The sequence below is a fragment of the Podarcis cretensis genome (genome assembly GCF_951804945.1).
Source record: "Podarcis cretensis genome assembly, chromosome: 12".
Taxonomy (NCBI): domain Eukaryota; kingdom Metazoa; phylum Chordata; class Lepidosauria; order Squamata; family Lacertidae; genus Podarcis; species Podarcis cretensis.
In genome coordinates, this window is record NC_137181.1 from 21,208,004 (window position 1) to 21,223,827 (window position 15,824).

Genomic DNA, 15,824 nt, shown 5'->3' on the forward strand with positions numbered 1-15,824 from the left:
AGTCCTTCCCCTGCCCACCCCCCTAATATTCTTAAGAGGGTCTCTTAACCAGTCTTAAGAGAGTAGCTGGAAGTGGGGAGGCAGAAAAAGGCCCTCCTTTCCTTCCATTCTGCAGTTTTAATCTGAAATCTTAGGTGCACTACCGCACCCAGAGCTCAGAAACTGCCCGCACTTATGAAATTCCCTGTTGCAAAATGCACCTGGAACAATGGGAGTTTTGAACAGTGAGTCCAACCCCCTGCAGTCAGGAATCTCAACTATAGCATCCGTTACAGATGGCCATCAAACCTCTGCTTAAAAACCTCCAAGGAAGGAGAGTCCACCACCTTCTGAGGGAGTTCATTCCACCGTTGAACAGCTCTTGCCATCAAAAAGTTCTTTCTCATGTTTAGTCAAAATCTTGAATCCATTGGTTTGAGTCCTAACCTACAAGCTTGCTCCATCTTCCTTGTGACGGCCCTTGAGATAGATGAAGATGGCTATCATATCGTCGCTCAATCTCCTCTTTTCCAGGCTAAACATATGTATAGTACAAAGTTGTATTTAATTGTACATTTTAAATTTCTCTGTTTTGTAGGCTGGCAACCAGACAGCTACCGTAATTGCACTGTGTTCAATGAGAGATTTCAACTTGTCTCAAGAAACTTGTCAATTGGCAATCAGAGATGTTGGCGGCCTTGAAGTGCTGATTAATTTGCTTGATACCGAAGAAATCAAATGTAAGGTGAGTTAAACTGTCAGATTGAATTGGGCTTTATATGGATTCTAGAAGCTGTCATCCAGCAATTGTATATTTACTTCCAGGACAGATACTTCCCAATTAGCACTGGGTCTCTTACTCCTTAATGCAACTACAGCTTAGTATTGTCCGTAATATAATACGAAAATAAAACGACTCTGAACTTCAGAGCCGTTCAGTCTCCCTCAAAATTCTTTCTAGCGTTTATGAAGTTGCTCTCCTTTCAGAATGAAAAGTAAGAAACTGGGATGTTAACCACAGTTAACCGTAGCTTAGGTTTGCAGCAAGGTTAGATGACATTGTGTCAAAGGAAGTGTTATCCCACACTTTCTAGTGCCCTTTTCCTGCTACTTTCCTTATCACAAGTCAGAAGGCAGTTGCTGCTTAGCCCTGCTTTCCCCATCCATTGTGGGGACAATCTCATAAGAGAGCAGTCTCACTATCCCACATGATTTTACCTTTTTGCATTCAGCTGTCTACCCTCCCGCATCACGGCATTCTACATCAAGATGTAGAACAGTCCGTACAGTATTTTAGCGTATGTTACTTGAATAATCAAACTCTATATCCACGTTAAACAATCTTGTGTAATTTCTTCTCTGATTAGATTGGCTCATTAAAAATCCTGAAGGAAATTAGCCAAAATCCACAAATCAGACGTACAATTGCTGATCTTGGAGGGTTACAGATCATGGTTAAGATACTTGATTCTCTAGACCAAGATCTGAAATGTTTGGCAGCTGAAACCATAGCTAATGTGGCCAGATTCAAGAGGGCCCGAAGAACAGTCCGGCAGCATGGTGGAATCAAGAGACTAGTAAGTAGACCTGATAAACAACAATCAATCTTGGCATCACAGTTTTCATCTTCGCTTTATCTTCTTTTGTTGTTTTGATAGCAGGTAGTCATTTCTGCAACATCATGTTGGCTTCAGTTGCTCCAATCAATGTTGTGGTAGCTTCTATTCCTTTGCACATGCCAATCCTTTCATTGGAAAGTTTATAGTATAACTTATAACCTGCCTTATTTAAAGAAAAAAATACTCAAGGCAGTGTCTTCAGTAAACACTCTGAAACAACACACTAAAATTGTAATCACAGCATAATTTTAAAATTCAAAAATAAAAAAACCAATTTAAACTAACAGGAAAGGATGGTCAGAATTTATATAAGTTCAAATGTACCAATGAATGTCAAATGCCTTACAAGCTAAAGTTATCATTATTTGCACCACAAAGCTAAGATATGGACAAAGTTTCTTAGGGAAGGAATTCCAGAGGCTTGGACTAAACATTTTAAAGGCCATGTTGGCCACAGGCAGCCACGAAACACACCTCTCAGAAGATGCATGCAAAAAAGGCTTTGCCACAGAATCTCAGTAGGGATTCATGGTAGTGGAAGTATGGCAGTCTTCAGATGCTTTAATGTTTTAGACAACTTCTTGAATTGGGCCCAGAAGCTAACGTCAGTGTGAGAACAGGTGTAATCTCTTTCTTTCACTCACCTTCAGTACATCAGTTACAGGCAGATGCGTCTTATGCACAATGCTGCTCTCTGTTATGGGCACACTACATTTGCCTTTATTGTTGACATTCACTAAAGACAATGAGCGATCTGTCTTTTTCTATCAGGTTGGGCTATTGGACTGCTCATCAATGGGATCGTCAAGTCTCACTCCACTCCAGGGAAAAGAGATTGAAGTGGCACGATGTGGAGCTTTGGCACTCTGGAGCTGTAGCAAAAGTTCCAGGAATAAAGAAGCAATACGTAAAGCCGGAGGCATCCCCCTGCTGGCTCAGTTACTGAAGTCCCCCCATTCAAATATGTTAATACCCGTAGTAGGAACTTTGCAAGAGTGTGCATCTGAGGTAAACATCTGAGCTTTTCTGCAGGTGGAAATAGAGCAGAATCTGAGATCCAGCAAAAAGTGTACAAATGCTTTAAAACTCTGCTTTTTTTAAAAGCACTACGAATGATATGTAACAAATATCCCACCAAATATTGAATGAATTCAGTTAATAAAATAGCTTTTATCTCAGGTTTATTCAGTAATATTTTTTAACATCTTAATGAATAAAAATGTAACTCCATCGATGGCTACAATTAAACATTACACAATACAAAATGAAAATAGCATCTTCTGCCAATAGTCAAAGGGACATCTTATCTTATATCCTATACTGAGTTGGACATTTGGTCCACCTAGCTCAGTAGTATCTACATTAATGACAGCACGTCTCTGGGATTTCAGACAAGACTCTTCTAGCTTTACCTAGAGACTGAGCATTGGACCTTTGGCATGTAAAACATGTGCTCCAACACCTATGGCAAAAGCTCAAATTACAATGAAAAAAACCCTTATACACTTTTGAGTATGCCTGCATTTTTTATATTTAGCAACAGGCTGTATAACCATGCAAAAGTCCCCTGTTACCTGTTGCTAGATCAAGCACTCTTAACACACCAGCTTCTAGATCCATCTTCCCTTCTAAGAAGCACAGGTAGATTGATGTTACTTGCTTGCAGTGACAGAATAATTCATCTGCAACAAAAGTTAAGTACTTTTCTAACTGGTTTAAATGGGAGTGCTAAACAGCATAATGAAACGTATCCCATTGACCATCATAAAATGACTTGACTTGAGTGAGACTTAAAAATACTTAATCTTGGAAGCATGTCCAAGGTATGAAATACTGTATTGAAGTAGTTTCTTATAGTTTTCATCTTAATTATTTGTTTCTTCTACAACAAATGTTAAGATCAAACAAGGAGAAAACAGTGTTTAACATTTTTATCTAGAGAAGCATAACCTAGAATTATAATATCACAGGACAAATTATCTTCTGTTTATGAAGCTTAGGATCTTTGCAATAGAACTATGTGGTGGATTGTTCTAATCGGAGTCTCAGGACCACTTAGTATCTTGGTATATTTATGCCCATGGTGTGTGCTGCCATACTTGAAACAACAATTTTATTGTAAACAAGCTAGAGAGCGTTCCTTGTAAAGGTTCTGCATAAATATGGTTTGGGTCATCAAGGTTCTACTATCGTGTTTTGCATTTTGAATAATAGCAATTTATCTGTTAATACATCTCTTAACTTAATACATAAAACTTGCCTTTGTAGCCAAGCTACAGGCTCGCAATTAAAAATGAGAAGATGATAGAGAATCTTGTGAAAAATCTGAACAGTGACAATGAAGAACTTCAAATGCATTGTGCCAGTGCTATTTTTAAGGTAAGGGATTCTTCCAGGCCAGTTGAGGTTTTTTGCATATTATTTCATCTAGTAATATTGCACAGGTTGGGCAATATTGGAAAGTGAGTTGTATCCTCCTACCCTACCATGAGAACTGAAAAACTCCATAGTTAACTTGAGTTTATAAGTATGATTGTGGTGAAGTAGGCAGACGAGTACTTCAACTAGAGCAAAAAGTTCTGTAAGGAATAGTAAGCAACCCAGTTCGCGACATGTCCATGCCTTGCTTTGTAAGATCCTGCCAACTGTATTGGATGCCCTAGTCAAAATGGCTACAAAGCATATATAATAAGTACAGCCTTGCAATTTCAACGGTACAGCTAGGAAGGTTACAAAGTCATCCAACCCCCCTTCGTGCCGGGCTGGGGCAGGGTTGGCTGGTGTGGAGCTTCCCTTTCTGTCTACCTGACGTGCAGGCTGGCGGAGGTACCCAAACATGTCAAACATGCCGGTAGAAGTGCTGAAATGGGACTTTTTGGCAGGAGAGAGGGGCAGGACTGAGCTGTTGGTTGTTGTGGTAGCCCTGCTGCTGTCACATGACGCCATCGGGTTCTATTCAGCCCCAGCTGCTGCACCAGTTCCAGACAGGCGCAACAACCAGCCAGCCTCCCATCCTGTCCTCTGCGTCCAGCAGGACTGGGACTGCTCTAGTGGTTCCACTGCTATGTAAAAACCCTCTGGGGCAGCCTTTCTCAATCTGTGGATCCCCTGATGTTGTCGAACTACAACTCCCATCACCCCTAGCTAGCAAGGCCAGAGCTCAGGGATGATGGGAGTTGTAGTCCAACAGCATCTGGGAACCCACAGGTTGAGAACCGTTGCTCTCTAGGGTGTGTGTGTGTGTGTGTGTGTGTGTGTGTGTGTGTGTGTTGTTCCCTAATCTGGGACCCTGACGTTTAATGTGTTCAACCTGATTGAAGATCCTGAAATCCTGCTCCATAAAGTGTCTGCTTCAAAGGGGATTCCTCGTTGACTTTGTTATCGGAGACAGATCCATCATGGATGCAGGAGCCACCTTTAACAATGAAGTTAGTGGAGAAGTCTTCTGGCACAGGAGCAGCATATTCACACTAGATTGCAAATGAAGCTTTTGACTGGAAAAGGCTTTTGTGGTGCTTGTGAAGCTGTTGATTACATACTAGAGACAAGGCTAAATGGGCCCTAGTTCCATTTAACTTATTATGACTTGAGCACGCAGCATTGCTCTGGATTGCTCTCACTACTTTCATTGTGTAAGCTTGTTTTATAGGCCTCAGCTATGTATGCTCATACTTTTTCTGGCTTTTTTCCCTTTTACATAGTGTGCTGAAGACCAGGAAACACGTGAGCTCGTTAGGCAGCATGGAGGCCTAAAACCTCTTGCTACATTGCTTGGTAATTCTGGAAACAAAGAACTTCTGGCAGCAGTGACCGGAGCAATCTGGAAATGTGCAATCAGCAAAGAAAACGTGACAAAGTATGGATAACATTTTCACCTTGTCAGCTATATGTATTTAGCATCTTTTCATGTAGAGACAAAGCAAACATCCAAGGAAGAGAGATTTAACAGCTCTACGCATGATTAAAAGTCACCTTTTAGATGTTGCAAATGTGCATTCGTGTTCAGAGGTGTACCCTACTATCTTGCGCCCTTGGCAAGAAGCTGTATTGGCAACCCCCCCCCCCAAAAAAAAACACCCTTTCACCCTTGGCAAGGTGAAATGTACTCAGAGTCGAGAGTGGATTTCATGCTCTTTATTCAGCTCATAGTGGTGAGGAGGAATGAAAGTCCCCCCAAAGTATCTGCTTTATATACATTATTTACACAATGGGCTGCACGTGATTGGCTAATTCTGGAATTCTCCTGTAGGCCAATCAGGTTGTGGATTCACTTCTATCTGGAGCTGGATTGGGTGGCTCCTGCAGACCAATCATACTGCTGCATTGTTCTAGGACCAATCAGACTGCTGCATTTTGGATCCTATTGTTCTAGGACCAATCAGACTGCTGCATTTTGGATCCTATTCAACTCAGTACATAACACAAGATGTATCAGCACCTCCAAAGCTGGGAGAGACCATAGACAAGAAACTCAAAAAGATTGCTTTTCGTTGCCTTTCATGCTCTGCCAGTGACTTCCTCTGCTCTGCTCCACTGCCCCGCCTCCGCTTCCGTTGGTCTGCCTGCCTGCCTGCCTTTCTGCTTGCTGCTTTTCCTTCTGTCTCCTTCCTCCATCCCTTCCTTTATCCTCCCCCTGCCACTCTTGCCCACTCTCTCTGCCTTTCTTCCCTCCGAACCCCTCTGCGCGCTCCACTCACCACCAGCCAACTAGGGAGGGTTCTTTCAGTGACCAAATGCCTCCACCAAGGTGCCCAGGGGAGCCTGCATGCCTTCCCTGGCTGCCCAGAGCAGCAGAGAAGCTGTCCTATTATGTTAAGAGAAGAGGTGCTGCTAGCTCTCATGAATATAGACATGTATTTTAAAGAATTGTGACAGTGATTTTTGTATTTTATTTAAGGATATTTTTAGCATCCTCTTTTGGTCCCATAGCAGGGTGCAAGAGCAAGTGTAAAAAAAAAAGCCAACCCATTTTGAAAACTGTCATCCTAAAGAAGCCACCCATGGAACCACCCAGCCACTCATTACTGTTTATTAAATTTGTATATTGCCCTATACCCACAGGTCCTTAATTGCAGCAGCGCACTACTAATACTGGCCAAAATGACAGTTGCCAGTTCTAGAGAGAGAGAGGTTTCCATATTTGTAGTGCCACCATACAACATACCCTATCCCATGTACCTCCTCCGGAGATGGGAGAACCTTCTGCTATATCTGTATTATATATAATTCAGCTTCAAATCTCTTTAAGAACTATTTAAAGGATTGTGAGAACTGTAAAAAAGGCTAAGGAATTTCTACTGGAGTTTTCAACACCTTCATCAAACTCAACAGTTCCCTGTGGTTTTGAAGTTAACAATTACAGCTAAACTGATTTCGAATTACCGTATTGGCCTGAATATACGCCTCACTCCCCCCCCCCCCCCCAAATTCCGACTGTGAAAAGTTAAAGTGCGGCTTAAATTCATGACCTTACAAAAATAGGCTTTTATGATCGCGCTGCTGAAACAGACATACAGTAAAGCAGAACAGGTGTGAGTTCCTGCGGAATTTTAAGGGAGCGGCTTATATTCGGGTATTGTCTTTTTTCTCTCCCCCCCCCCCCCGATTTTTAAAGGTGTGGCTTATATTCAGACCAATACGGTACTTTAAACGTGTAGTGCAGATATGCCCTTAAAGCCTAATACATGCACAATGTAACGCCAATGCTTTTTAAAGAGTTCCTGAAATATTGTGTCCAATTTGTGATTTCGGAAGGATTAGCTCCATAAATGTTTTCAGGATAATATTGTCCTGGTGAAGTTAACTCTGATATTTTACTTTACTTTATTTTGTTTTAGATTCCGGGAGTACAAAGCTATAGAAACTTTGGTTAGCCTACTAACAGATCAGCCAGAAGAAGTCCTTGTGAATGTTGTTGGAGCGCTAGGTGAATGTTGCCAAGAACAAGCAAATCGGAGCATTATCCGCAGATGTGGTGGAATCCCGTCCCTTGTCGCTTTACTCACTGGAACCAATCAGGCTCTCCTCGTAAATGTCAACAAAGCAGTGGGATCCTGTGCAACAGAACCTGAAAATATGATGTAAGTAGCAGTAGTAGTAGTAGTAGTAGTGGTGGTGGTGGTAGTTGTAGTGGTTGTTGTTGTTGCTGTTCATTAAATTTATATACCACCATTCATCTGAAGATCTCAGGGCAGTTCCCAAGATAAGAACACAAAAGCACAAAATAAAAGCACAAAAATAAATGGTTAAAACAAAAACAAAATGAAGCAATAACTCCCCTCATCCACAAACACATCTAAAAAACTGTAGAATATTAATCATCCAAAGGCCTGGTTGAAGAGGATCATTTTTGCCTGGAGCCTAAAGATGTATAATGAAGGCACCAAACAAGAAAAAGTTCCTCATTATTATTTTTTTATAAACAAAATGTTATGCATACATTGGCACAGAGGCACCGAGTTGTGTCCAACATTGGGCAGGGGGCATGTGTGTGTTTGTGTGATATGTCACGTGCATCACAACATCATGCGACTGTCACAGACGCTGTGCAGCATCTCCCAAGGCGGCTGAGCACAGCAGACAAAAAGGGAGGAGGGAGATGGGCGGGCAAGGAAGGACTCCGCCTCTTCTGCCCTCTCAAGATTGGAGGGGCTCAGCCCCATCCCAGCAGACTTAGGGGGGCTGAAGATGCCTCAGCCCTATAGAGCTGGCGTCTATGCAATGGAATATCCTGGTTTATCATATTTATTACAGAAATAAAATAATTGGCTGTGAATGAGGCTCCAGTTGTTCAACAATATAGATTCTTTTTTTGTGAAGTCAGTGATGGACATGAAATATACTTACAAATACTACAAGCATAGAATATGTAATATAGTATTTGTAATATTTGGCCCAAATCCAAACAACTTCTTTAGCTTAACCCAGTGTAATAAAAAAAATGTTGTTTAAATGGAACTCCTAGATGTCATATTACAAACTGCTTTGTAAACTCCCAGTGGAAGAAAGGAGACAACAGCTGTTCAGAGCTGTGACCCACATTTGATGAATCTTTGGGTCTTTGGCCCCTGTGTCCAAACATGCAGTAATGTAACATGGAAGCCAGATTATGTAGAGAGAGACTCTTTTATTGGGAAAGTAATTTTTTCTGAGCTTCGATAGTCCACTTTGTAAATCAGAAGAATTCACTTGCATTCTAATAGTATTTTATATATACATACACCCACATTGTACAAAGATATGCAGGAGAACTAAAGAATAATAGTATCTAATATTAAGATAAATATCAGTACCTTCCAAGGTTTGGAAAATTGAAGCCCAATAAGCCTACAAAGCTACCTTATAGTGACTCAGACCACTGGTCCATTTAGTGTAGTACAGTCTTCTTCAGTAAGCAGCAGTCCATTTCACCTGAAGATGCCAGAATTTACTGCCTCCAGGCCATATGCTCTACCACCAAGCTGTGGCCTCTGCCCAGGTAATATCTGAATCCTAGCCACCTAAAACTGGACTATAAATTTATGTTTAGAGGTGCTTTTGGGTAAAGTATGTTTGCCAACTTTTCTGCACATCTAGGCTTGAAAAAATAATTTGCATACTTGGAGCTCTAAGAGTGCTTTCCTGAAGTGCTATTTAAACTGACTATTTCAGTAGCTGTACATGGAAACTAAACAAATACCAAACTAATTTTTCTTCCCCCACCCCCCTGCATTGCACACTGTGATCGTGAACTGAAGAGGGCTGGTATTTTATAAAGAGAACTGTTGATATTTGACTTGCATAATGTAAAGCTTGTACAGTTTGAGGCTCCAGCATTAAAATTTCATGAGAAATGTTCCAGTAAAATGTTCAGGTCGGCCTTTGCTTTGACTCTATATGAGGAAAGTCACAGTTCTCTGCTTATATATCAACAAGGTTGCAAGGAGATAGCTATCTTCTGCTCCTCCTGTTCTGTTTTGCCTAAATCACTTGATATTCACGGAGCGGTGCAGTGATTCTGATTGCCTGAAAGGGGCATTTGTTTCCATGCTTTGGCTGTCACCCAGTGGCAAGATAGTGCAGAAGTGTAAACATGCCATATGTACATGAACAGGGCTAGTCAAGTGGTAGAAAGGGGTGCATAGATTGAATCACTTGCACATCGTGTCTCACAAAGAATTGTAGATGATCGTAGATGATTTTTTTTTTTAATTAACCTAATAGAGGCAATGCCATAAATCAGCAAATAAATCCAAACAACCAATCGGCAGAAGCAAAACCCCAGGACCGCTCTGCTGCTCAGAGCCTATTGCTCTTCTGACCAGTACGGAGAAGCTTCATGCTGAAATGCAGTCAACAAAAGAAACCAAATCAACCTAAATTGATGACTAAAATTGTGGTCTTTCAAAGCTCGACCTGTTTAAGAGAGAGGAAATCTACTGATAGTTTAGGCAAAAATAAAACTTGGGCCATTTTCCTCTAACTGAATTGTGGTTCTGAACTCTCTTCTTTTCACTACAGGAAGCATTCACTGTATTAGCTTGCAGTCCTGAGCCAGAATTTGCTCCTTTCAATAAAATGCAGGTGCTATGTATTAGAAGATTTGATTTATGATCGAGAAAATGAATTTCTTCTTATTCTATCCCTTTTTTCAGTGCCTTAAAAGGTGTCACATTTTTAACGTAAACAGGAAGAAAAGTTGCTCAGCCCCAGTATTAACTATGATGCATTAGAAAACGTTAAGAATTTTTAAAAGGTGTTAACATGAGCACTAATGTTTATCTCGTTATCTTCAGATGTCTTATTTGTAGATACTGGTAACTATAAAACTGAGGGCAATAAAGTCATGTTTCACATTTCAAACTTCAAATTAAATGGTTGTGCCTCCAAACCTTGCTGTATATTCCCTCCCCAATAACACACAAGTGGAAAGGGGGAATTAATAAGAAAAAGCAGAGCAAACAAGATAAGGAAGATAAAACAGGCTCAGTGAACAGGCAGTCTGCAGCATTCTGTAAAGCTTTACCCAGTTTTTGGAATGCAGCAAACTGGAGTGGAGTAAATTTTCTCTTGTGTCAGTTGACTCAATCATGTGTTTTCAGTATAGTAACAGCCTGTGTCCTCTGAGGCCCAAAGTTTCAGGGCAAACAGCAAAGGTGAAGTGTGTCACACAGATCACTCCGATTTTACTAAATCATGCTATATAGGCCATCCACAGGGCAATGAAACTAGTTCTGTCATAAATAGTTCTTTGTAGATTAATTTGAATCTGTTCTTGGAAAATTGTTTCCAACTGTAGTTGTGTTGGTGATGTTAGTGATCCTGTACAGTCGTCTTTAATTCTATCGTCCATTTACATTTTTTGTTAGGTTTTGTATTGCCTTTTATTCAACATCAAACCTAACTATTGGTGTTAGGATTTTGAATCTTATGCACTAAAATGAAAGACCTTTTCTAACCAGCTTGAGCCCCTGATTTACCATACTATTTATCAAAGCCATTTGTAACCATTTTTTTGTTTTGTTTTATGTTTAAAAGAGTTGCATTGTGGTTTTCAAAAAGATGAGATTGTGCTTTGTAAGACTTGGAACCTGTAATCTTACCAAGGAGCACTATATACCATATATATATATATATAGTCAGTATAACACTGTTTACATTTGTGTATGTGGTCTCAGTTGGCAGGAGATGCAGTCAGACTTCTCAAGAGCCCTGGCATAGAATGGCGTAACAAAAAAGAATGATAGATATAAGAAACAGATGTTGAGGGTGTGTGCATGTGTCTTTGAGTAAGTCTGAGGCTTGTTTATCCTGGAAATATTCAATATCAAATTATTAGAGCACAGAAATGGCTTGCTGTAGAATAAGATTGTTAACATGTAGAAAGAGAGACTTCATTTAGAACTGCTCTCTTGGCAGTAAAACTGATTTAACCCTGGCAATTCAGGAGATCTTCAAATGGCTTTTTGGTTAAACAAGCAACTGCCCAAACAATAATCAAGGTCTAGCCAATATGTTCCAATATAAATTACACAAGCAATCAATTCTGCCGTGTAGCCAAGATTGGCTTATGTACAGCAGTATTTTAAGAAACCATTAGACGTGCTGTGTTGAATCATATCCTGTCAGGGGCGTTTGGATGAGCCTCAGCCACAGCTAGTCTGCAAAACACAGCAGAAGGCAAAGTCAAATGGAATAATGTCCCCAGGACCTCTGGGTAAACATGTGGTGCCGGAAGACTCCTGAGGAGAATTGTGATCGGAATAGATCCAGCTCTTAAGAAGTACAAATGGCAAGTAAGGAGGTCGGATGAGTCAGATAGACAAATAGATCAGAAGCAGACAAACAGCTTGAACGGGATTCCAGGAAGCAGGGAGGCAGGTAGAGAAACTTACCCCCCCCCCAAAAAAATCACCCCGTCCCTATTAAATATATTACATCAAATATTTGTTTGTTCAAGATGTTAACTCCTGCCTAACCAGGTGGACATGATATTTGTTCCAAAACAGGAAAAATCTTGGAGACTCAAACCAACAGCCCCACAGAAGTAGCAGCTTGGACATGTGATGCAAACTCTTCCTAGGTTTCCCAAGAGTCTTGCTTAGCAGTCCAAGTTATCAACTATAGTAACAACAGCCAGTCAAGTTGATCAGCAGGAAGCAAATCATTGCTCATAAGCTTGGCTGCCAACACCCAGCAACCCCTAAGGCTTCTCAGAGCCTAGTGAGAGAAGCTTTCATGAGACCCAGCTTCATGTGGACCCAGTGAGTTGGTTGCCCTTTCCTAATATCCCCTGTGAAGCACGGCCTCAAGCGAGCTCATTTAATTACAGTCTTCTTAACAGACAGTTCTCCGGATGCCATAGAAGTGGAAGCCTTCCAACTGGAGAGAAGATGTCTAGGCTGAAGCAGTTTCACCAGAAGCTGTGGAGAGAGCCTCTCAGTCTGTATTGGTCAAAACTTGTTCCTGCCAAAAATGAAGGCAAGAAGCATTCTACCTCAAAACAATTCCTCCCATCTCTCTTTTCCTATGTTTACTATAGCAGGAGAAGTAAAACTGGCATTCTTCCAAGGTTGAAGAGCAGTTCCAGAATTCAGCAGCTCTCTGGGAAGAAGCTTTCTTCCTTCTCTCAATGCCCCCCTCCCAATACCAGCAAAAGAAACCTTTCAGAGTTTGCAGAGATTTGGAGCAAAAGAGATGTGGACTCTGTTAAGACACAATTGAGCAATGATTACTGAATGGTGGCATAACAAAGTACATTTTTCACATGATCCAAAATACTTATTTGAAATTATGTAAGACATACCAAATTATGAATGTTACGCTTTCAATTTATCCTTTTTTTTGTTAATTTGCTTTCCAAATATATGTGATTTTTGTTAAACTGAATAAAAATTTTAAAATAAACAAAGCGAGAATGAGAGGCAGGGGTGCACGCATGAGCTCTGCAAATGATGACAGAATGCTGATCCCCAGAATTATCTTGTATCTCCTTGGATTGGCTTCTCCTTTCCGTCAAGCAAACCAAAGAAACATGCAAGAATCAAAAAGGCTCTCCAATATCTCATTCATGTTAAGGCCACAGAACCAGTTCCAAATTGGAAGCTCTTCCTAGGAGTGTATTTTGTTTTTGGGCATTTACTTTTATAAGGCTTCTTTTTTCATTTTACGGCTAATTGACATAGCCCTGGATACAAGAGGGCACAGAAGAAGAAGAAGAAGAAGAGGAGGAGGAGGAGGAGTTTGGATTTGATATCCCGCTTTATCACTACCCTAAGGAGTCTCAAAGCGGCTAACAATTTTCTTTTCCCTTCCTTCCCCACAACAAACACTCTATGAGGTGAGTAAGGCTGAGAGACTTCAGAGAAGTGTAACAAGCCCAAGGTCACCCAGCAGCTGCATGTGGAGGAGCGGGGAAGCGAACCCAGTTCACCTTTCAGCACCATTGCAAGGGAATGCTTTGTCCTTGATGCTTGTACTGCTATGAGTTAGTGTGACAATGTGTGATACCTTTGTTGCAGGATCAAGCAGCCTAGTGCATGGCGGTCTGGAGCTATCAAGGCTGACCAAGTATAGATAGACTAGTTCAGATAATGGAGGCAGAAAATGTGTGCAGAAAGGAAGACAAGTTCAAGGCAGTATAATGTTACAGCAGCCATAGCAATGGTGTTAACTGGTATTTTGAAGGCAAGCAGAGTGCCCCAGATGGTGTTTCAAAAGATAATGCTCTTGACTCCACAGTAAAGCATGGATTCATTGGGTGGTCTTGATCCTTTTACTATTATGGTTTGTCAAGCTACATTTTCTAACTGTTAATCTGTGATTTCTAATGGCCAGTCTCTTGGGGATTGATATGAGAAGCAGTAAGAGGCACTGTTTTTAAGTGTTCTACAGATAATGATAAAATACTGGTTTCCTTAAATACTGTGATTATAGTTCTAAAATCAATTCAGGTAAGTTTGATTTTAAAGTTATCTAGATACACAATGGTACCTCGGTTTTCGAACGTAATCCGTTCTGGAAGACCGTTTGAGTTCTGAAACGTTTGAAAACCCGGAAACTCAGACCGGAAGCCTCAAAACGGAAAACTCAGTATGGAAAACTCAGTATGGAAGCCACATTTCCTGTTCAACACATGAATGAAGACACATGCTTTGGGGTTAATGGGCCACAGCTTTATAAATATCAGATCTTCAACAGGCAGAAGCAGCATGTTAGAAGAGCAGGTGATGGAAATCTAGCCAACTAGTAGAAACTGCCAACTGGCTACGTGAAGGCAAATATACCTGGTATAGGCCAAGAAGCAGGCAGTTCTGAGAAGACAGACTGACAGGTGAAGAGGGGATAGCAGCACCTATTATAGTGGCTGGAGCCTCCTCCCAACCTGATGCTCCAAAAATTTGTGTCCTGGTGTTTCCCCTCTGCATAGGAATCTCCATTCCACAGTCATATGAGGAGGACAAATCCACCCCTTGCTAAACATGTCAGAGGACAGTGGTGGACTTTGGGCTCTCAAATTTCATTAGTGCCCTGTATAATGCTGAAATTTAGCACTCCTCTCGCACACTGTTCTGCAGGATTGTTGTGGTGCAACCTGCAGCCATGGCACCCAGTGCAACTGCACTGGATGTGCTACCCTAAAAATGCCTCTGCAGAGAAGGATTTGCATAAACCTTTTATATGTTCCTGTGTGTACTGTATCATCATTTTATCACTGCTTTGTGGTCTAAACTTGGATTTCCTCTGTGTTTTTTGAAGTTGCTGTTCTTTGTACTGGCCGTGTAAATAGGCCTGCCTTGTTTTAACATTTCACATTGTCCTTGCTCCTCTCCCAAATACCTGGATGCTGGAAGCAAAATTATATAACCAGGTTGCATCAATTTAAATAAAGCTGTACTTACTTTAGACAGAGGGTTCGTGTCCTAAATCATTCTGTCTGAATCAAAATAATTGTATGATTACGTACTGGCCTGATTTTCTACTTACTTTTCATTCCTGGCAAACTCATTTTACATAATGAACAGAAATTAGATGTTCTTGCTTGATTTTTTTTACATGGGTAGAAATCTGTATTTTATTTTATTTCCAAAATAATGTATTCACAATTAAAGATGTGGACAAACTGTGTAGAATTAAACATTTGAGGTTATAAATCAAAGTATGCCTGATTGTCTTTATCTTCACTTCATCTGCTTTGAGTTTTACATATCTTCCTGAACAAAGCCATGTTTGTAAAGGATATTAAGTTTTGTTTGGTCTTCCTCTTCGTTTTAAAGTACTCGGTGGACTTTAATATGAAGTTATGATCCCCTAGACTGATTGATATATAAACATAAGACAGATGGTTTAAAGATGACTCTGATGATAATTCATTTTTCAGCTAGACATGAAGATACTTTGATTACAGTATGTTTAAGCAATTATAACACGGTATTCAGTGTTACTCTCGTCAGTAGGGAGCACATAGGAAACAAGTTGCACGTTATTCATGCCCAACAAAGGGTGCACTGTGGTGTGACCCATTTTAATTCCAAATGTTAGGTTAGCAACATAGAAATTTAAAATATGTCATACAGCAAGGTAAATAAATTAAACATAGACTCAATATAGAGTTAAGTACATAGTTTTTTGGCATAAATATTTGTTTTGGAAAGTATTTGTTGCTATATGAAAGAAACTAGTATGTTTGAATTTTGGTTCGACTTTGCATGCAGCTTGTTAAAAAAGTCACGTGGCTCATTTTTAAAG

General features: G+C 40.5%; 1 protein-coding gene across 1 annotated transcript in view; it reads left to right on the forward strand.

Annotated features, from left to right (window-relative positions):
- ODAD2 (outer dynein arm docking complex subunit 2) overlaps positions 1 to 15,824 on the forward strand; it is a 158,807-nt gene that overhangs the window by 35,586 nt on the left and 107,397 nt on the right. The window contains exons 11-16 of the mRNA XM_079947695.1: positions 578 to 724; positions 1,347 to 1,556; positions 2,370 to 2,606; positions 3,867 to 3,977; positions 5,300 to 5,454; positions 7,436 to 7,678. Of these exons, the coding sequence (XP_079803821.1) occupies positions 578 to 724; positions 1,347 to 1,556; positions 2,370 to 2,606; positions 3,867 to 3,977; positions 5,300 to 5,454; positions 7,436 to 7,678 (1,103 nt within the window). The remainder of the gene's footprint in view (positions 1 to 577; positions 725 to 1,346; positions 1,557 to 2,369; positions 2,607 to 3,866; positions 3,978 to 5,299; positions 5,455 to 7,435; positions 7,679 to 15,824) is intronic.